We start from the raw sequence: 22,167 nt of genomic DNA on the forward strand, positions 1-22,167 counted from the left end.
TGTTTTCTTCAAAATTACTGTTAGTGGGATCATAGCAATGATAAACAGTAAAGGTGATAGTGAATCACCTTGGAAAATTCCTCGCTTAATATTGATTGTTCCAAAGTTTTCATTTCTAAAGTTTTCAGTTTCAGTCAGTTCAGTTCTCCACTGTCTCATCGGTTTTTCAGTGAACACTCAAATGTTTTTGTTGACGCCTATGATGATGATGATGATGATGATGATGATGGTAAATTTCACAACTGCCAGATCTTTAGCTGGTTGTTGGCCTTCATTACAATTCAAGCCTCACCCAGAGGCCACGGAAGTTGTAATGTATCGGCGTAGTATTCGTGCGGATCCCAGAAGGGCTGCCTTCTGAATTTGACAGATGTTAATTCTATCAATTCAAAGATGTTTCAAGTGCTCCCCTATTGTTTTGGGGATAGTACCCATGATGATGATGATGATGAGGAGGAGGAGGATGGTAGATTTCACAGCAGCCAGATGTTAATTTTGTCAATTTATTATTATTATTATTATTATTATTATTATTATTATTATTATTATTATTATTATTATTATTATTACTACTACTACTACTACTACATAACAACACAGCACAAGTGTCTGGAATTTATCTCTAAATATCAAGTCCTTCCCAAGGACTTAGGATATTACAGGTATTTGCGTAGAATGTGTGCAGTTCCTAGAAGTGCTGCTTTCCTCCGAGAGCACCAACTACGATTGGGATTACTGTTCTTCTTTATCACCACAATCGTTCAACTTCAATTTGTAGGTCCTTGTATTTTGTGATCTTTTCCAGCTCTTTGTCCTCTACCCTGCTATCAACTGGTACATTTTGGATCATCTATGATCCAAACATGTTTTTTTTGTCCCACCACTGTTATGTCTGGGGTGTTATGTGCCAGGAATATTTTTGCTTCTTCATTTTCTGTGGTTTTCTCTGGCTTATGCTTGTACCAGGTCTTGCTACAGGGCAGGATGTACTTTTTGCAAAGGTTTCAGTGCACCGTTGCTGCTAGCCTATTGTGACATTCGATATTATCAGTCTGGGCTATTTTCTTGCAATAGCAGATGATGTGCTCCACGGTTTTATCACTCTCTTTGCAGAGATGGCACTTTGGGTAGGATTTATATTATGATTATTATGAGTATTTCAATTAATTCTGATTGGTTCAGCTAATTTGTCACTTTAAAATTTGCTCTTCAAAATCTAAAAGAACCATTCAATATAAGACTTGAGAAGTCACTATAAGACTTTTGTCTGCTTGATAATACAATCTAATTAATAACAATGAATGAGAATAACAAGACGATAAAATTAATAAAAGTGGAAAATAATTATACACAGAACTGAGTATCAAGAAAAAAATTCAATGAAGAATCAAAAAGTGTTCCTTTGAATTGAGATTACAATGAGCAATGTGTTTGAAGTGACCCTTGGAAATCAAGTTTGGTTGGACTTTAACTCAACTTTAACAATTTATATATTTCCTGACAATTTGAATCAAGTTGAATTAAGCTGATCAAATTTAATTAAGCCTTTACAGCAGGATTTGCTCCCATTTGTGGAAACACGTATATCTGTATTAGTTTCATGAGAAATAAAAATGCAAAAATAAGCTGCATTTGTGTGTCCAGCAATAGCATTTGGCTTGGTTCTATTCACAGTTCAAACACAGAATCCACAAATGGAGAATTTTCATTTTTCCCTCTCCTATGTATATTCAGCTTTCTCTAGATCCAGCTCAACCAGCTGTTAGTAAGATTGGTAACAGTATGCATTTATCCCACATTCACATTCAGCTATACTTTTAGCCAGTACAGGTATTCATGCTTGGGAACATGTATAACTTGCATCAAGCAGAGAAGTTCCATGTGCATGCCTTCATGGAAACACGGAAGGCATGCACAAACCTCCCAAATCTCCTAAATGAAGGAGTACAATGTAAGTGATGGGTGGGACCCTGTGTAAACACCATAGGCATTGGGCCAGTACCAATGTATATTTTCATAAATATACATAATATGTACCTTGTTAACTGAAATGGAAATGATGTTAGCAATGACAAAATATTCTATTTTCAGCACATAATGAATATGTATTGGGGCCTGAAGGTTAGTTCTGAAGCAAACTGGAATGATAAATATTATGTCTTCTTTTTTAAATAAAAAATCACTATTCATTTGATTGTATTGCATGATAAAGTTAGTAACAACCAGTTAACATACAAATATGCAAAATAGCACATTAAAAAAATCAGCACTATGCCAATACAACCCCCCCCCAAAAAAAAAAACGGAGGGGGAGAAAAATCCAAATGCCAAAGAAAATTAAATAAGGTGTTAATCCATGCATATATGCAAACAACAAAACATTGCGCCGGGGGGGGGGGGGGATTAAAGCAGAAAAAAAGCATCACACTTTGTTGTTTGGCCAGTCAACTGCTACTCACATGTTCAGTAGTATCATCATATTCCCACTGATTGAGAGTAAAGAATGTCGGAAAGAAAAAAAAAAGATAGAAAAAAATGAGGAAATCCTTGTAGCTTGGCTGACACTTCTTAGAATTAACAAAAAGGGGGAAAAAGAGGGGAAAAGAGTTGGATCTGAAATTGCCTTTTTGATTATAGAAGGAAATGTTTTACTTTGAGGAAAGTAATTTCACTGGTCATAGCAGGATCCCTTCCATAAATGGAAGACTTTTCCAATAATAGAAGGCTCTACTGTGAGCAGAAATGAACTTTAGAATTCAGCTCCATGAAAACTAGTTTTCAAAATCAGTACTGATTTGGAAAATCAGTTCCTGAAAACTGGATTATGAATTTCCAGTGGGATACTTGTTGCGAAAGCAGTTCATAAATAGCACACTGCACAAAGCTAGAAAAATACAGCCAACTCACTGTTGAGTGTTTTTATTGCTAAGTAACATTTTATGACTGCCTATTTGCTGCCGAGATTTAGGCCATTTCTGCACGGGCGGAATATGGCGGCCTGGGGACGGGAAAAACGCCGTCCCCAGGCCGCCATTCGCACAGGGGGCCCCTCGCACCGCCCGACCGGCGCGAAGCCGCCGTTTCCGGAGTGCGCTGGGAAACGCACTTTCCTGGGAACGCCAGCTTGAAGCCTCTGCCATGCGAACGGCAGCGGCTTCAAAGCGCCTCCCCCCCACTCCCTCCCTGCACTTACCTTGTCCCCGGGCCTCCGGCGCGTCGCCGAGGCCTGGGGACACGCCCCCCTGCCCTGCGATGCTGGAGCAGGCGTGCAGGGCCGGGGGGGCGTGTCCTCAGGCCTCGGCGACGTGCCGGAGGCCCAGGGACATGCCGGGTCTGCAGCGCCGTCGTCCCGGTTCTTTCTGGGACCGTCCATGCAGACGGTCCCAGAATTGTCGGGTCGGCGCAAAATGCGCTGACCCAGCCGCTTCCGCCTCCATGCGGAAACGGCCTTAATGAAATATTACACTTTGCCTAATCACATGCTACTACACCATTTACATTTATATTTTACCTTATTGAACTTAATTCACAGCAGTTGTTTAATTTAATACAGGTAGGCTGTATTTACTTGAAAATTCAAGTTCATGTTCTCCGTTGGGCAAAGACACACAATATTTTGAAGGCACCCCTTCCAAATAAATCTTTTTGCGAAAAGGGGGCACACACTCATGCAGGCAATAATGGTTTGTTCTGATTGTGTGAGCACATGTTGGTGGGAGCAAAAATTTGAATCAGGAAAAGAGCCTGCCAAATAGTAATATTACATATTTTTAAGAGGTAAGGATTTAATCTTCTACAGAAAAAGCAATTCCTATTTTTTACATCTTAACAATTTTTACCTTTAATTTTTAACACTTTTATCTGATGGTTGTCTACTGAAATATTTCCACATAGAAAAAATGTTAAATATAAAAACTTTGTGGGCTTCAAGGCCCTTACCATATTACACACTATTAGCACAATGAATCCAGATTTCAAAACACATAAAGCACAAATATATAATTATGCACTCATTTCAAAATGAAGAAATAGGTTTTCCCAGTACACAGATTCCCATCTACAATTTGTAAGATAATAGTTTTACACTGACAACACATTACACTAGGAGCATCTGTAACATTTTAAAAACAGATATCACATTTTAATTGATCAGTTATTTATTAAACCATGGTTTCCTATATTTAAATTTTCTGCTGACTTTTTAACATAATACAAAGCTGTAAACCAGCCAAACAGACACATTTCAATAGATAATTTCAGCCAATATAAAGAAAAATGAGTCCAACAGATGTAGAATCTGACAATTCCAAGTGATACAGTTTCCACAAACAAATTAGAATAATCTTGTCAAAAATAGTAATGTGATTGCAAACTAACTGTGTCATGGGAATATGCTGACATGGATTACTTTGCTTCATATCTTATGAATATCACCTCCCACATAGGTTGTCCCCCATCTTTACCATCACTTCTTTCCTGGAATATTTGCAAATCCCCATACCAGTATGGGCTTCTTAATGAGTGTTTCATAAATACAAAATAAACGTTGGCTCCATTATAGCCTACGAGGAATCTTTCTGTGGGACCTGGGAGTTTTTTTTATACAGGCACCAAATAGTTGCTGCTGCTAACTTCTTAAAATAACTTCCAAATAAGGGGGTCCAATGTTATGAACTATCAAAGTTATCAAACTATCAAAGCCCCATCTATCCTCATTAAAAAAAAATGAAAAAAACACCCTTTCTCTGTCCAGGGAAAAACAGAAAGACATGCTTGTCAGAAGTCAATGCGTTCCACACCAAAAACCAACACAAGCCCAACAGAACCAAAACAGAACCCAGGAATCCAGCACAACCACAAAGTCAATGTGGCAAAGCCTAATAGAATCAAACCAGAGAATCACAGCACAAATATCAAACAAAGGGCACTTTTGCAAGCCTATATGAACCAAATGGAATGTGCAGGTGCTCATCAGAGCCCAGGCCAATCTGGTAGTGCCAACTCAACAGAAACATTGATAAAACATAGAATTCCAGCATTTTAAATTTTTGTTTGCTTTTGCTTTTTCACACTTAAGGGCAAGAAAGCCTGGAACGACAATGTAAGTGAGGGGTGGGACACTTTTGCAAGCAAAGAAGAACCCACTGAAATGTGCAGAAGCCCAGCAGAACCAAGGCTGACTTGGGCAGTGACTGACAGAATGGCAGAACCTACATCAATCCAGACAAACTTGGGAGTTGAAACTGAAGAGGGGGGGTCACTTTTATTAGCCAAGACAAACCAAATGTGATGTACAGGTGCCATTTAGAGCCCAGGCCCACTCTGGCAGTGCAAGACAGTAGAACCTATACCAAACTGGAGGAGAATCTCACAACAACATGACGGAGGTTGCTAGCCATACATCTCCAACCCACTGCAGTGAGCACTGAAGAACCTTTTAAACACAAATAATTTATCTCTTAGCCAAGAATACACTCTCTACATAGCAACATTATACAATTTACCCAGAACTCATTTCAGCATTTAGTTTTGTGCCCTCCTCCTTCCTATCCCAACTGCAATCAGAGAATCTGACCCATCCTGATTGTTAGAGATGGGACAGCACTTTCTGACAATAACAGAGTCACTCTCTGATTTCAGCCAGAAGAAACGAAAGCAAGCAACAGGTCAGAAGGGTGCAAAGCCAAGAGGCAACAGAACAAAAGTGCTGCTTTTGTCTTGATTAACTTGATTTGCTTCTCTTTTTAAATTTATTCTTTATGGAGTTATTTGAATTCCTAGAATCTTCTAGTGTTATTTCTGGGTACAAACTGGATATGACATCACAACATCATATGCTGCTCCCTGTCTCTTCTGCTGGATTGAAAAGGCCCAGGTGTTTTGGAGTGTGGAGACAGGAGATTACCATCAATCCCTACAGGAAGGCACCTCGATTGGTGATAAACACATTGCAGCTCTCTGCATAAACTAGAAGATAAAACAGGTGCTAAAGTATACTATTTTCATTGTTATCTACATAAAGAAGATGCGGATAGTTACCTGTGCATCAGCCAACATGATATCCTTCAGCATGGGTTGGCCCCTAGGCTCTCCATTCTCCATCTTCACATAATGCACCTGGTATCCACGGATTTGACCATGCTGCTTATTGGGCACTGGGGAACGCCATGAGACTTTAACAGATGTAGAGTTGACAGCCTCTACCTCGACTTTGCGAGGAGGACCACTAGGAACTGGAACACATCAGTGGATAAAAGAAGAATTACAGGTACTTGTTCCAACCAACCAGAGTCTTTTCTTTTCTTTTCCTTTTAAAGGGCGGACTCACTAAGCTTTCCTTGAAGAATACAAATGAGAACACTCAACAAATCTGCTCTACAATTCAGTGAAAAGATCAAAAACCATGACTGATGCAAAAATGGAAGAAAAAGAGTATTAGAGAAATAGAAAAAAACATGTAAAAATGTACAAAAGCCAAGGAAGATGCTTTGAGACTCAAAGCATTAAAGTACAAAGAAGATTTTTTGTAATCAAAATAATAAAAAAACCAAAAAGATTTGTAAAATGCTGGTAGTTTTCTGATTTTTTTAAAGTGGGGGAAAAAGATGATAGGTTCTGATCTGCCATCTTCTATGTTCAGACATGGAAGACAATTAACATCCAAAATACTTTTAAAAATCAAGGAGCATCAGTTTTCCAAAAGAGAGAAAAATACTTGATGAAGAAAGAATTAAAATGGAAGAGTTTTAAAATGTAAGAAAAAAGGAGGGGAAAAACTCCAAACATTTGTATTTTTTTAAAAGAAGAAGAGTGGGAAAGGGGTCATGCTTAAGAAAAGAAGCACTTTTCAAGTATTTCCCCACAAAAATGTATATATATTTCAAAGCTAAAAAAAGAAACAAATGCATACATATGCATTTGTACTTAAAATATTTCAGAAAATGTGGGATAAATTTTAAGGAAAAGGAGAACTAGATCATACAAAGCAGACTGAGTGAGAGAGAGTCAGAGTCAAATGGATGAGTTGGAGGCAACATACCATCTTCATCTGTCCGAATCAATACAGATTCACTCTCTGGGCCAGGTCCGACATCAGTGTGGGCTGTCACAGAAATCCGATATTCAGTCCATTTTTCCAACTGTTCCAAAAGGTACTGTGTAGTGTCCGGAGCAATTCCCAAAATTTCATGGGGCTTGTCATCTTCCCCATCAGTTCCAGTGTACTTGATGGAGTAGGAAGTGATAATTCCATTCTGTTTTTCCACTGGAGGAGGTTGCCAACTTACCAAAATGCTAGTGGAGCTGGGGCTGTTGCAACTAATGTCTTGAGGAGGAGCTGATGGCTCTAATTTCAGTGGTGGGTTAAAGGAGGATTTAAGTGAAAGGACAGAAGTGGTTGAAGAAAAAAAATGAACAGAAGGAAATAAATAAATAAATAATAAAGGGTGACCCAAGGAAAAAATTTAAAAAAACACGAACAAAAGCAAAAAACTTCAGATAATTTTATGAGCCTTGGCTTATTAAAGTGAACCAACTGAAAATGAATTAACTAAAAGGTGAAAAGGGATGTGGGGGGAAATACATGAAAATGAGCCTCAATAAACTGTTACCTACCTGTGATTAACAATTCTTCTTGATATAAACCCACAAATGTGACACTGTGATGCCTCTATACACCAAAGTTCCTATATTATACATTTACTCATCTCTTTTTCCTTTTTTTAAAGACCCCTTCCCCCAAACAAGCCTCTACATTAGCAAGTCAGACCCACTGGTCAGTGTGTATTGTTTCTTTCTCACTGTAGAAAATATTACCTTGCTCAAACTGCTTGAAAATTCATAGCTATTTGGAATGTCCACACATTCAAAATCTGAGCCCACTTCCACCAAAATAAACTCTTCAGCACACTTCTACCAGTGCATTCCTTAACAGTTATACGTAGAAGTAAGTGCCACTGCAATCAATGGTACTTTCTCTCTAGTAAATGTTCTTAGGATGACAGCTTGAGTTTCTTGCATTTTACAATGGAGCCTACCCAGATTAAGCCAAATGCAATAAAGGTTTAAATCCAAAGATTTTATTTAAGCATTTAACATACTATCAGGCATGCAGAATCAATAAGATGATGGTATTCTTAGGCAAAGATTTACCTACCATGAAAAAAAGTGACATGGCTGATGATTCTGACTGTAACTTGTACTTACCCTATATCCAGTCTCTTTCTTATATTTTAGCTCCTCTTGGAGAACCTTGTCTAGCAAAGAATTAAAGTCTACCAGCGATTTTATAATGTCACATATAAGCAGCTACCCCGCCCCTCATAGTACACAAAACAGCTACTTAAAAATAAAAGGATTTTTAGTCCAAAAAAGTGTCATATGTTCTAACTAAACTTTATGATATGCTTCACTTAAGCATCCATCATTTATATCCAATGTTAACTTTGAAAAAAGAACCCAAATGCTTGCCCATTGTTATATATGTCAACAGATAAGTATAAAAATTTAGAATGTTTGGTTATTTGGAGTTATAGTTCATTAAGGTAGAAACTTTAACACACTTCCAAATAAATTTCAATGAACTACCTTAAAACTAGTCATACATCTTGCCTGCTTGGGAAATTAGATACCTTAAGGTTACATACTTAATGTTACATGAAGCTTTATTGATTTTACTGTAATGTTATATCTTAATATCTTTTTTTCTTTGAGTGCCTACCTGGTGTGCATATGTGTGCCCACAACCTATTTTCTTTTCTGTGGGACCTTAAAACACACATTTTGTTTTGATTGTTTGACTTCAGAACAAAGAATAAGAGAGCCATTGGTGGAGGCCCAAAATATTTTGTCTCATGACTCAACATCACTTAACTCTTCTAAGAAAATGCAAATATCATGTCTGCAGTTTGTCTAAACATTTTATTTTGAATCTCAATAGATTGCAACCACAAAACAAATGGCTTTCACATGCTTGTCAACAAGTATAAGGAAGAAAAGTAAAGTAGTCAAGGAAAAACACCTACTTGACTGCATTGTTCTGGCTGAAATTTCTGCAGTTGAAGCACCAAGCCCCTGCGGAGAGCGCGCAGAGAGACGAAAGTAATATAAACTATTTGGTTTCAGGCCTTGCAAATGGTAAGATGTTGCTGGTTCAATAGAAATTCTCTGCTAAATGGTAAGGAAGACAAAATGTAGGGGAGAAGTAATTAATAGTCAGATATCAGGTTGTTTTATTGAAAAGAGTACCTAAAAGCAATCATAAAACCTATTCTGATAAAAAGTGTGAATTAAAACATTATAGTTGCCATGTAGAGACCACTGCAGCTCCAACTTTATGTAAAGATTTCAAGAAGCTTCCACAAGGTTCAATATTTGATTCAACCATCAACTTAAATTGGATTCAGATAGCTAAATGTATTTCAATATTGTTTTGTTAAGAGTTCTGTGGATATTTTGTTAAAGTTTTCTGAATATATCAAGAATGGTAAATAATTATTAAAAGGAAACAATATGATTTACTTCTGAATTACCCAAACAATAGCAATATGATTCTAACCACAATTAGAGGCAATTTGACACTTAAGAACACAACAACACTAGTTATCTGTATTGGTTACAGAAATCAAGATTTCCAGTGATACTGAAATCTGAAGGAAAGCACATTTCAATCATGAGCCTTCCAGTGTCTCAAGAAACTCAGATATACAACTTATAATTGGTATGAGACAACATTCGTATTTATTTATTTATTTATTTATTTATTTATTGTTCCACTTTTATACCGCCCTCCCCCGGAGGGCTCAGGGCGGTTTACAACAATAACAAAGCAAAACAAATTTACTAATTGTGATTTCCTTGTACAAACCCTGACAGATGTAAACAGGTTCATACATGTTTAAGATGGGAAAACACACACACACATATACTAGAAATAATGTAATTGAAAGCCACATGCTTTGGGTAAAAATCCATCAAACCAAACAGAGTCTTTAAAAAAGCAAAAGCAGTCATCCTATGCAAGCACTGGGTCATTACTGACCTATGAGGTGAGGTCACATCACAATGTTTAGTAGGCAGACTCTGCTATGCCCCTAGAGACACCTTCACTGTTTTCCTTATTTAAGCCTTAGTTATATCTTTAGATAGAATTGGCTTAATTGGTTTATGTACAGTATTCTGTGGGAGGGAACCTTAGTTAGACCCTGTCCCTTTACGAAGCCCTCTGTAGGCAAGAGAACTATAGTAGCTCTCATTAATTAGCAGTCCCCTTTTTCAGTTTGTTTTAGTTTCAGGTGTCTGGAAGGCTGAAGACAGCAATATCCCAGATGTCTAAGATGTTACACATAAGGTGTTAGAGATCCATAGAACTCTGAGTAAGCAAGTTTCAACAGGATTGCAGGAAAAACAGAGTCCAGTTAGAGGACACCGAAAGAAAACTCAGAAGCCGCAAAAAGGCCTACGGCCATACCACCCTGAACACGCCCGATCTCGTCTGATCTCGGAAGCTAAGCAGGGTCGGGCCTGGTTAGTACTTGGATGGGAGACCGCCTGGGAATACTGGGTGCTGTAGGCTAGGTAGAAGCCGCAAAAAGCAGAACAGATTTTCTTGGAAGCAAGCAAGAAACAATTGGTGTCTGCAAGCTCTTCGATAATCTCCAATCGTTTCCAGCATCGCAAGTATTCTTTGTTAGTTAGATTTCATGGGAGAAGTCAGAGTCCTAAACTTTCAACACTATTAAACTGTTTTTGAACTGTCACTAATTATTCGATGTCACCTGATGTTAGATTGCTTGGGGAACAGAACAGACTCCGTTTACAGCGTGGTTTGCCATTGCCTTCCCTAGTCATCTACACTTCACCCCCAAGAACCTAGGATCTACTTTTTCTGGCATTTAATAATCAATATCAATAATGAAACAATTTTGACAATTCCTTTAGAGTTGCTACAAAATTTCATTGTAATTAAAATTGCAGGTGGATTCAGAAAAGCTGCTTGGACAAGTTATCTGAGGAATTGTGTGTATGTGTATGGATAACTCACACTTAACTTCAGTTAAAAAGATGACACAGAGTACCTACAATGTAGCTAAGATTAATTTCATGAGCTACCTGTGCAATATCAAAACTGGCAGGACAAAAATAATATTATTTCACTGTTATCATTGCCATGAATTTGAAGCTCAGATATAACATTCAGCAACTGTCTAGTAATACCTGAATAACCTCTGTGCACAGTCAAAGTAATTTATTCGCCTTCTGTTTAGTTCCAATGGGCAAACTATGGGTTGTGCTTCCCTTTCATACCAAAAGAACAAACCAAAAATAAACTGTACTGCACTTTCATGGTTTACAGGGCAAACACAGCATGACCACTCTCATATCATTCATTTGTGCTATACTGAGTAGGTATCACCTGACTATGTAAAAAGTGAGGAGGCATACAAGTACAGTATAAGAAAAGGAGCATATGAGTACAGCACTTATTCACATAGTGAAAAATCATGGTTTAGTGTAGCATTTGAACCATTCACCAATGTCAGAAAATCAAGTGTAATTTTGGCAAGACAATAGTCAGTTTACCTCTTCTCCATGTTCTCCATCTTTGTAAACGAGATCATAATTGGAGATTGTATCAGACCGTGGAGGAGTCCAAGAAAGTAATATGCTTGTTTCAGATTCAGGTTCTGCTTTGAAGTTCAATGGCTGTCCAGGTACTGAAGCATGAGGGTACAGTATCAACAAATGTTTGCTTTTGCTGCACATTTACTAAAATCCACTAAAGAGTTATTTCTTATGACTATATCCTCTATACCAGGAGTTCTCAAACTTTTAAAGCTTGTGGGCACTTTGGAATTCTGACATAGTGTGGTTGGTGCAGCCACAAAATGCCATAGGAGGTGGGGTAAATCACTGAAATGGCTGTTGCAGTATACCTTCAGTCACACAGTGAAGATTCTTCTGTTGGGATGGCAGCTGCTGCCAAGCAATCATAAACCCTGCTGAGCAAAGGTCCCACTTTGCCTCGCCCACTTTCTAAGCCTTTTGGTGGAAGGATGGGGACAGTGCATAACTATATGCCTTTATTCCCTTTTTCCTTTTCCTCTATGTTCTTGCTTATCCCCCTGTTAAAGTACCATTTAATTTCAATATTAAATATTATAGTGGAAAGAGGGACTTATGTGCAGATTGATTCATAACTTGCAGAAGTTTTATGCTATCTGAAATGAACCTTTAAACTTGTATTTGAATTGTAAGTGTCAAAGTATGTATTGTGCTTGTATATTGTTTTATTGGAGATTGGAAACCACCTTGAGCCCGAAAGAGAAATAAATAAATAAACTGAAAGTAAACTAAAATGAATAAAGACATTTGGCGGGATGCAGAAAAGATGTTGGGAACCATGGAGCCCATAGGCACCAAATTCGGAATGTCTGCTCTATAAAGTCCAATCTGTTTTAAATTAAAGATGTTCTTAAATGCAAATGTAAAACAAGATGGCCAAACAATACGACTGAACTAATCCATTTTTCTAATAATTAACATAGATCACGCATTATCAGAACATACTCATTAATGACAATAACTACTCCAAATTCATATCTGTGCAATAGTACAATAATACAGAGGACAATTAATAAAGCATACATTAATTTAAATGACAATGACTCTATCTGAAGTCAATATTTGCTAGATCACTATTTAACAATCAACTACATCAGAGACAGATTGAGAATAATTCAAATACTGTCAGCAGCTCTTCGTGTTTAGTTGACTGACTCTCATTTCCACAGGCTAGTCAAAACACACACACACACACTCACAACCTCTTGGGGTCTGAAGAAATCAGTGTGCTTAGACTGGAGTAACTCTGCATAGGATTGCACTGTAAATATTATATGGATTCAGGAACTGGATCTTCACTGAAATTTAGAATAAAATCTCTTGGCGTCAAAAAGGAATTGGACTCTCAATATTTACAGAACATGTCATATAATTAAGTCTGTCCCCCTCAAAGGGCTGCTGTCAGTCAATACCAGTCAGTCATCTTTTATCAGATAATTAAGGCTGATTCCAAACATTAATCCTTTTTAAAATTAAAAAACAAAACAAAATGCTAGTCCTTGAAGTATTTGACCATTTCAATGTATCTCCTTTTTTAAAAGCAAACTTCATTTTGACTTCTTTTTAAGTCTTATAGGAGGTAATGGACAATTTAAAATGTCTTCCTCTCACTGAAGTTTTGTTTAAAGTACAGCTAATGTGGTGTTTTAGTCATTTAAATTGTATTATTTCACAGTCCTCATGAACAGTAATGGGGAATAAAAGACATGAGCAGAAAGGACCAGAAAAAAAATAAGGAAAAATAACCTATATTAAATTCCATATAGATGCATACTGCAATGCACTATTACATATCCACACGATATGCCATTCCTCAGAAACCAGCATCAACTCACTGCACTATCTTAACAATATGCTTTTATACTTATACCAGTACACCAATACCCATATGTACACCATGTACACTAGTGCATATACCATAACAGTTCATTACTAGATATGATCCAATAATATAGCATAGTTTTACATACAACTATAATCTACTATTAAACATATCCCAGACAAAACATCTCAGTCCTACTCAGCACTTGAAAATTCTGATGAACCTTCTCTATATCAAAAATAATTTTCTAAAAAAGAGAGGGGATAACAACACGTCTCTTATATCCTTCCTGCCCTTGCCTTCTTCTTCCCTTGTCTGCTTTTCTTAGTAATGATTGACTTCCATCTTGTCAACCATCCCATTTATACAAGTAAGCTCTAAAGCACCAAAATAAACTTGAATACTTCTAGGTGTTGCTACTGCAGCATTCCTTTACTCCCCACAAGGACAGAAGGGCTGGTTTCAGCTGTTCTGGTCTACAGATAGCAAGCATCCACCAACATTTTGTTTCTGCAGCCAGTCCATTTCTTCCAAATGCAGACTTCTGCTGAAGTCCTAGTGGCAAGCTGTATCTGTAGCTTTAGTTTTGAAATACGTATTATTCCAATCATGTATTATTGGCATTACAGTACACATATAGTTGTTTGCTCAGTTGGAAATCATTACCCATCTTTCAACAGATAGTCCTGTTCTTTATTACATTTATTACTGGAGCCTGAGTGCTGTTTCTAAATACTGTAAACAATTATTGTTTACCAGGCAAAACTTATTTACATTGCTTATGCCTTGATTAATATAGCTACAGCAATGAACTCCAGTTGCCTGGGCTACTTAAGCATGACTAGCAGAAGGAAGATGAGCCTGCCAGATAATGAGTCCTTTACTACCCATCTTTTACATGTGGTGAGGCAAGTTGTGCTGGCCGCTGTATCATGTCCATAGGATGCTAGATATAGAACCAAGAGGTTCTTCTCCTGTTCCCTCCCCGAAGGATAATATAACACTGGTTCACACCAGGACTCAGGATGTCTACAGGGAGGGGAGGCAGGGGTAAAGGGGCTGGGACTCTATTAAGAAAAAGGAAAAGGAGCTGGAAAGGTAAAGGCAAGTCAATTATATCTGGGTCAAAAACTTTGCTCAGGGAAGAAAGCAACATTATTTTCTGCTGGAATAAAATTGTAAAGATCTCAGTGGTGCTGAATCTCTTCACAGCCGTTTGGCCTTGACTGAGTTTCCTGGCACGGGCGACGGGCCAGAATCCACAGCAACCACACTGTTAGAGGGCTTATCTCTTAGAGCGAGATGAGGAATTCGTTCCCATGAGAATGGGACTGGAGACACCGGGAGGGGGATGGGACGAGGGGGTTATAACCTGTGGTCTGGGCGGGAAGGCCCATTCCTGTCATGTCGTGTGTGTGAGCTTTCTAAGATGTCTGAATAAATGGTCTTTCACCCAAAAGCCTTTTATTTCTGCCTCGTTGGAATTCCTTACATTATGACAGGAATCAACCGTTATTTTTCTTTTTAAAACTCAGTGGATCTCTGGTGTTGTAACATGCAGAGATTGAATATTCCTGAAACTGTGGAAGGCGCGGTAGCCCCCATAGAGGGTTCCGAGCCTTCCCTTCCTGATTCTGAGGAACCAGCAGGGGAACGGGTCTCGCTGGTGACTCTCTCCCGTCCTCGTTCCAGCATGGGTCTTCCCCTACTTCGTTGGGATGGGGAATGCGGCTGCGACCCTGTGGATTTGCACGAGCCGTTTGGGGCGCTGTCTATGGATCGAACGCCTGTGGATCGGATCTCTACCCGTGTCCGTGTGGATTACAAACCCCAGATGCAACCTGTCTCAGAAGAGATGGATCTGACTACACTTCATGCAGCCACCCAGGAATTGATTGGCGGTTCCTTGGCTCCTACGCCGAGAAACGCTCCCAAAGACCGGCTGTGGCACAACACGAGCCCGTCCCAAATCCACAGTTGAAACCGGGCGCTGTCGAGATCAGGATCTATTATTGGGAGGGGTTTCGGGCGGTTCCCAATCCGGATTTCCAGCCCCCGGGCGTGACTACCGATGTGCAAGAAGCCCGTGGAGCCCGTCGGAGGAGTGGAAGAGTTACCATCGAGGAGAGGGAATCCGAAGACTCCCATCCAGATCTATTTCCCCTCCCGTCCAAAGCTGGAGGCGATGAAGTGGCCAGACTGCCGCGATGCCAAGGAGGCATGGGACCGAGAGCGCAGGCTCTGGGAGGAGGAGCGAACAGCTGCAAAAAAGATGCGTGAATGCCTGCAAAGGGACCGAGAACAACAAGCCAGGGCGTCCAGCGAGTTAAAGCGGGCCAGGGAAGCGTTACAGCGGCAGTACCAGCAGAACTTATCGATTCATGACTGACAAAGTCCTATGGATCACTCCAAGATGGATCCTGGAAGCGCCAGCGAAAGCATTAGAGCCATCCAAGCGCCATGGAAGCGAGCTGACTGCGTGGCCATTCAAGCGTGATGAACAAGCAAAACTGGATGCGTGAAAAAAAGCGGCCCTACATGCGCACCAAGATGCCTTAACTTCTGCCAAAGAGAGAGAATTGGCTGCCTTGGAACAGGGAGCTGAGGAAGCATGGCGAGATCACGATGACGCAGCCGAACCCCGAGTCGGTGCTTACAACTTAACCAAGAGCGCCCACCACCGGCCCCCCTGCCATGGGATGCGGCTTCACAAGGCCCTGCGCCGATCCCTCCCGCTCCTGCTGCCTCCTTTCTGCGCGGAGAGGGGCAGCGGCAGGCTGCTGGGCTCCGCTCTGCCTCCTCCACTGCGGCGGTGCCGACCAGCTCCTGCTCTCCCAGCCCCAGCCAGGTGCAACCACAACCCAGCGAGCTCCAAGAGCTGTTGAAAGAAGGATATTATGGGCCTCCCATCCCTGCCGGCTTTAGCGGTGCAGCCTCTAAACTCCCTTACCGCTTCATTCTGCAACTTGGCGCGCATATGGAGAGAATTTGATGATCTGTACCGTTTCTGAGCGTGAAAAAATACGGGATACTCCGGGTCCGTCTTGGATGGGGTGGCGCTGCCTGACTGGTTTGTAGCTGACTCTTCACTGAGTGCAAGCGGAATTGATACTTTCGCACTTTTAGTGGCTGCATTTCTTCCAAACCTTACGTGCCCAGGCTTCCAAGATCTGGATGCTGAGAGCGAAGCCATTCGTACCATAAAGTCCATTCAACAGGGCAACCGCTCTTTTGCGAATTTGCCGAGAATTTGCGATGCGGCGGCTACTAAACTTCCTCCTGACTGGCCTGAACGCATGAAATGTGAATACTTCTTCGAGGCTATGAATACCAAACCCGGAAACAGTACTCCTCATCCGCATTCAGCGCACCGTCGCTGAGTGGATTGATCTGGGTTCAGAAGTGGCTGACCCGTCTGGATTACGCTTCGTGCGGGGGGCGCCAGCGTCCGAAGACCACTACGATTGCCCCATCCACTCGCAAGCCAAGCTCACCCGTCTCCACGAGACCACATCTGGCGCCGCCGCCCGTTTGGGATTATGCTTATATTGTGGCGGTCCTGGCCATCTGGCTGCCAACTGCCCCAAGAAACAGAAGCCCGCCATCCTGGTCTCCCGCGCCCCGCTGCCAAGCCTCCACGGAAGTCTGGTCACTCCCCCAACTGGCTCGTCCAAGGCCGCCATCGAGGAGGACTTGAGGAGGAAGGGAAGTGGCGGTGTGCCTATCTTCAGCAGCCCTTGGACATGGGTCCTACTCCGGATTCGGTGAGTGAAGGCAGCGCGCCCATTACTATTCAAGCCTCTTTAGCTAACCCTGCCAAGCATACGCGTCTCCTAGCCTCTATAGCCTTTCTGCGTTGACTCTGGCTGCTCCCACTGATTTAATGCGACCACAGGTGGCTGAGGAGCTTGGCTTCAGACCAGATAACTTCCCCTGGCGAAGCCCATCCGGTTTACCCAAATGGATGGCAGCCCACTTTCGGGGAGCTGAGGGTCCAGCCGATTCAAAACGCTTTTAACCCGTTTTTCTCCGTTCGCGTGACCATTGGGAAAGATTAGTTTAGTTCTTCTTGCTCCAGTAGCCAAACACTCCATTGTCTTTATTTGGAGGCATGCCATGGTTGTTATTACATGAGCCAAATAGTCATTTTGGAAAAAGCGAATTATGGGAATTCACTGAAGCCCCTGTAAGGGGGACTCCACATGAAGTGGGGGGAGGAAACTCCACCTCAAAATGACATTGAACCATTGGCTTCCAGCGCATTGCTGCGTCGGTGACTCCTAATCCCCAGCGAAATCCCACAAAGCTTATAAAGAACTTGGCCAGGGTGTTTTCAGGAACAGGAATGCGATCAGTTGCCCCCCATAGGGAGACCGATTGCAAAATCATCCTACAGCCCGGAGCTCCAACTGCCCAAAGGTGTTAGAATCTATCGCATGAGCCCACGAAGAAAAAGAGCTCCGTGCTTTCTTAGATAAGAATCTGGCTTTCCGATGGATTCGCCTCACGACGAGGCTACCAAACACACCATGCAGCCCTGTTCTGTTTGTAAAGAAAAAAGATGGCTCTTTGAGACTTTGTACCCGATTACCGTGGATTAAATGCTTCTGTTTCTATTATGTCTAATAATAAATATCCCTTGCCCACTTAATCAAAGACCTCTTGGATGCATTTCTGGAGCAGGGGCAGGATTTTTACTAAGTTGGATTTAAGAGGAGGCTTATTACAGGGTCGCAGAATTGCGAAGGCTATGAACATTTAACAGCGTTTAATACCAAATTTGGACAATATGAATGCCAATAATGCCATTCGGTTTGGCGGAGCTTACCCGAAGCTTTTATGGCCCTTATCAATGAAGTTTTGCAAGATTTATTGTATAAAGGATGTAGTCGATCTGTACTTAGATTGATGTTTTGATTTTACTCACAAACTATGGAAGAGCATATGAGGAAACCCTGTGGTTAAGTGAGGGTATTACAACGTTTGCTTGACAACTAACTCTCTTAGCGAAATTGTCAAAGTGCTGTTTTCATCAGTCCTCCATAGACTATTTAGGCTATCCGGATCTCACCCGAAGGCTTAAAAATGGATCCCTCGCGAGAAAGTAGGCGCCAGTACTCCAATGGCCGGCCCCACCAGCAGAAAGGAATTTGCAGTCCTTCCCTTTGGCTTTTGCCAATTTCTATCGTGATTTCATACCCCAATTTGCCAAACTAGCCCTTCCACTCACCTGGAATCATTACCTTTACGCACCAAAGGCAAGGGTTTTCAGGCTGCCAAACCCGGAGCTCCCCTCCCTTGGTCTCAGGAATGTCAAAGCGGCATTCCAGCAATTGAGAGATCAGCTTTTCACTACCAAGCCCATTTTGAAACACCCCGACCCTGACCTTCCTTTACTAAGTAGTTCCGCGTTGGATGCACTGTCAGGACAAAATTTCGAGCGCCAGCCACTCTTACTGCAGAAAAATAAAAGATGGAAAACTTGTGCCGTGTGCTTACTTATCCAAAAAGTTTTTCTGGCCCTGAACTCCAACTGGACCGTGGGTGATAAAGAGACTGCGGCTATCCAGAAAGTGGCGCTATGCCACCTGAAAGCGTCCGCACTGGCTTGAGGGCTAAACTTACCCCTTCCAGGTTTGAATTCGGATCATAAGACATTTGGCAGCTCTCTCCACCCCCTCAAAATGTCCAGGCGAGAAGCAACTACGTTGGGCTGATTTTCTCCCGCTTCTTCCTTCACAGTTCGTTTTTTCCTGGAAAAAACTAATAGAAGCGCTGGCTGATGCGGCGTGTCTTTCCGTCTTCCGGGGAGGGGGGCGGTTCTTCATTCACGGGAAGTCCAGCACCGTTCTCTCCCCTCCCAACTGGGATTAGCTGTCACTTTCGATCGCAGACCTCCCACATCTCCTCCCCCTTAGCCCGTTCGAACATGCGTCTCCCCTTCCTGCGGGAACTTCGAGAGGCGTAGGGCTCCTTGAACTCCCAAGCGAGAGGAAGGAAGACTCCTAAGTGCGCTTGGAGGATGGCGTTTGGAAACGGGGGGGGGTGTTGAGTACGATGCCTCCCGACGCCGTGGCAAAGCGGGTTCTCGAAGCTTGCCACGATGCCAGAGTGCGGCTGGACATTTTGGCTTCCTCAAAAGCAGCTACACCTGGCCTGTCGCTGGCAGTTCTGGTAGGCAGCTTTTTTTCGCCATGCGCAAAGACATTGAGACTTATATCAAGGGATGCACAGTCTGTACGGAAGCCAAGCCCATCCCGGGAAAACCCCATGGCCTTCTAAAACCTCTCCCCGTCGCCTCCGGCCCGGGGAGGTTATTTCAATGGATTTTATTCACAGATTTGCGGAGAAAGCCAGGGGAAACACTGTGTTATGGGTGGTGGTAGACCTGTTCTCCAGAAGCAAGCACATTTCATCCCCTGCGTACACCACCATTCCCTCTGCCCGAAACTGAAGCGGTTGTTTATCCAACATATCTATGCGCCTACACTCCGCCCCTCCAAAGGTGGTGTCCGACCTTGCGGGCCCCAATTCATTTCCAAATTTTGGAAGAGCTTTCCTGGACAGTTTGTTATGAGGAACCACCCACGGACGGTTGCCGCCCTACCACGTATCAAAGATGGCCGGTGAGTCAGCCAGAGGACGAACAGAACTCTAGAGCAGTATTTCACGTTGTTACACTAACTACCATCAAGATAATTGGTCGCGATTTAATTCCATTTTGCGAATAGCGGCTTACAACAATGCCATTGTTCGTAGCAGCACACAGAAGACTCCGCTTTGAAATTTGTGTCTGGTGGATTTCTTTTCCCACCCACTGCCCCAACTGCCCACTGAGGCGCTGCATCCTCCTGAGTTCAATCAATGGATTTCATCCCTGGCTGAGGGGTGGAAGGCGGTCCAGACTATGCCCTACAGCCAAGCCAAGGACTCTCAAAAGTTTCAGGCGGATAAAACTTATCGTTCTGACTTTCGCGCTTTACGTGTAGGGAGCTTGGGTCTATTTGTCTACCAAGAACCTTAGAGGCGTTCACAAATATTCAAAAGCTAGGCAAGAAATTTGTGGAGTCGTTTAGGATTACAAAAGTGATCAATGATGTTACTGCTCGTTTAGAACTGCCCTAATTCCTTAAGTAATATCCATCCCGTCTTTCATTCCTAGTTTTGCTCAAAGAGGAGGCTCCGGCTTTCGATGCCTGGCACGACCCTCCGGAGAGACCCCCGCCGACCATGATTGATGGCCACAAAGCACTATGAAATTGATGCTATTCTGGACTCTCGCTTTAATCATAAGCGCTTACAGTTATTTAGATTTCTTGGGTGGGATGATTCTTCCGGCCATAATCCAATGGAATTTGTATTGAGGAAAATATTGATGCCCCCTCCCTTATTTCTGCTTTTTTTCTTCGTGCTTTTTTTTTTTTTTTTTTTTTTTTTTTCCACTGGAAACCAGGGGAAGGTTTTTTTTTCTTAGGAGGCAGAATGTAAAGATCTCAGTGGTGCTGAATCTCTTGCACAGCCCGTTTAGCCTTGACTGAGTTTCCTGCTTGCACGGAGCTGACGGGCCAGAATCCTACAGCAACTCCACACACTGTTAGAGGAAACTTATCTCTTAGAGCGAGATGAGGAATTCGTTCCCATGAGAATGGGACTGGAGACACCGGGAGGGGGATGGGACGAGGGGGTTATAACCTGTGGTCTGGGCGGGAAGGCCCATTCCTGTCATGTCGTGTGTGTGAGCTTTCTAAGATGTCTGAATAAATGGTCTTTCACCCAAAAGCCTTTTATTTCTGCCTCGTTGGAATTCCTTACAAAAATCCTATTGAATTTCGGGTTCCAGATCTCAATGCCAAATGTAAGCACTTTGGATAAATGTTGCAGTGCAAGCCTTTTCATTATAAATAGTGTTACCCAGGGGCATACCGCCCATGGGGATGGGGGGCAAATGACCCCGGGCACACTCCCTGTCCCTGTGGGTGGTATGTGGTGCTCATCCACCTCCTTTCCTCCCCAGGCCCTCGGAGGCAGGGCTCAGAGGCATCTTGGATGGGCACCTGGGCAGCACACTGCGACACCCTACTCCACACCTCCTTGCAGGCTGACTTCTGCCCTCCCCAGGACCTGGGGAGGGCATGAGTTGGCCTGCAGGGAGGCAGGGGGCAGCAGCTCGGGGGATGGAAGCTTGGGGGGTGGCACAGCAGCAGGCCAGCCCAGGAGCCGGCCTGCTGCTGCAGTGCCCATCTGAGCTGTCCCCACCCCCATGTCCCGCCCCCAGCCCTGAGTGTGGGTGGAAGCACAGGGCAGGGGGGCACGGGGCTGGGGGGCACCCAGAACAGGTGCTGTCCCTATGCGCCATTTTTCCCTGATACATCTCTGGTGTGATCAAAGGCTGGGATAGAAGAAGGAATATTAAAAATTGGATGAACACTTTGTCATCTAGTTTGTGGAAATTAACATGTTTATTTTATTTACTTCATATTCTACTTCTCTTTCTAATGGGGACTCAAAGCAGCTTACATGGTTCTCTTCTCCTACATTTTATCTTCACAACAGGAAGATAAGTGTGTCACTGGTTCAAGGTTACCCAGCAAGCTGCTACAGCAAAAATGAATCTCTGTCTACTACATATGAATATGAATCTTTGTCTACTAAAACCTAGTCCGAAACTCAACTATATCACACTGAGATTTCTGACTCTATTTCTTTGCAATTCAGCTGGGAAT

General features: G+C 42.2%; 1 protein-coding gene and 1 non-coding gene across 43 annotated transcripts in view; one reads left to right on the forward strand and one right to left on the reverse strand.

Moving 5' to 3' along the window:
- PTPRD (protein tyrosine phosphatase receptor type D) overlaps positions 1-22,167 on the reverse strand; it is a 1,487,793-nt gene that overhangs the window by 193,339 nt on the left and 1,272,287 nt on the right. For 22 of the 42 annotated variants that reach the window (XM_048502785.1, XM_048502807.1, XM_048502806.1 and 19 more), the window contains 5 exons: positions 11,581-11,714; positions 9,024-9,168; positions 7,040-7,345; positions 6,040-6,233; positions 2,460-2,486 (listed from right to left, as the gene is read on the reverse strand). In XM_048502785.1, the coding sequence (XP_048358742.1) occupies positions 2,460-2,486; positions 6,040-6,233; positions 7,040-7,345; positions 9,024-9,168; positions 11,581-11,714 (806 nt within the window). The remainder of the gene's footprint in view (positions 1-2,459; positions 2,487-6,039; positions 6,234-7,039; positions 7,346-9,023; positions 9,169-11,580; positions 11,715-22,167) is intronic. The other 20 variants (XM_048502821.1, XM_048502819.1, XM_048502816.1 and 17 more) reach the window with 5 other exon arrangements.
- On the forward strand, positions 10,455-10,573 carry LOC125437316. The gene has a single exon (XR_007245169.1). It is a non-coding gene; the product is annotated as a 5S ribosomal RNA (ribosomal RNA).

The sequence above is a fragment of the Sphaerodactylus townsendi genome, linkage group LG07 (genome assembly GCF_021028975.2).
Source record: "Sphaerodactylus townsendi isolate TG3544 linkage group LG07, MPM_Stown_v2.3, whole genome shotgun sequence".
Lineage (NCBI taxonomy): Eukaryota > Metazoa > Chordata > Lepidosauria > Squamata > Sphaerodactylidae > Sphaerodactylus > Sphaerodactylus townsendi.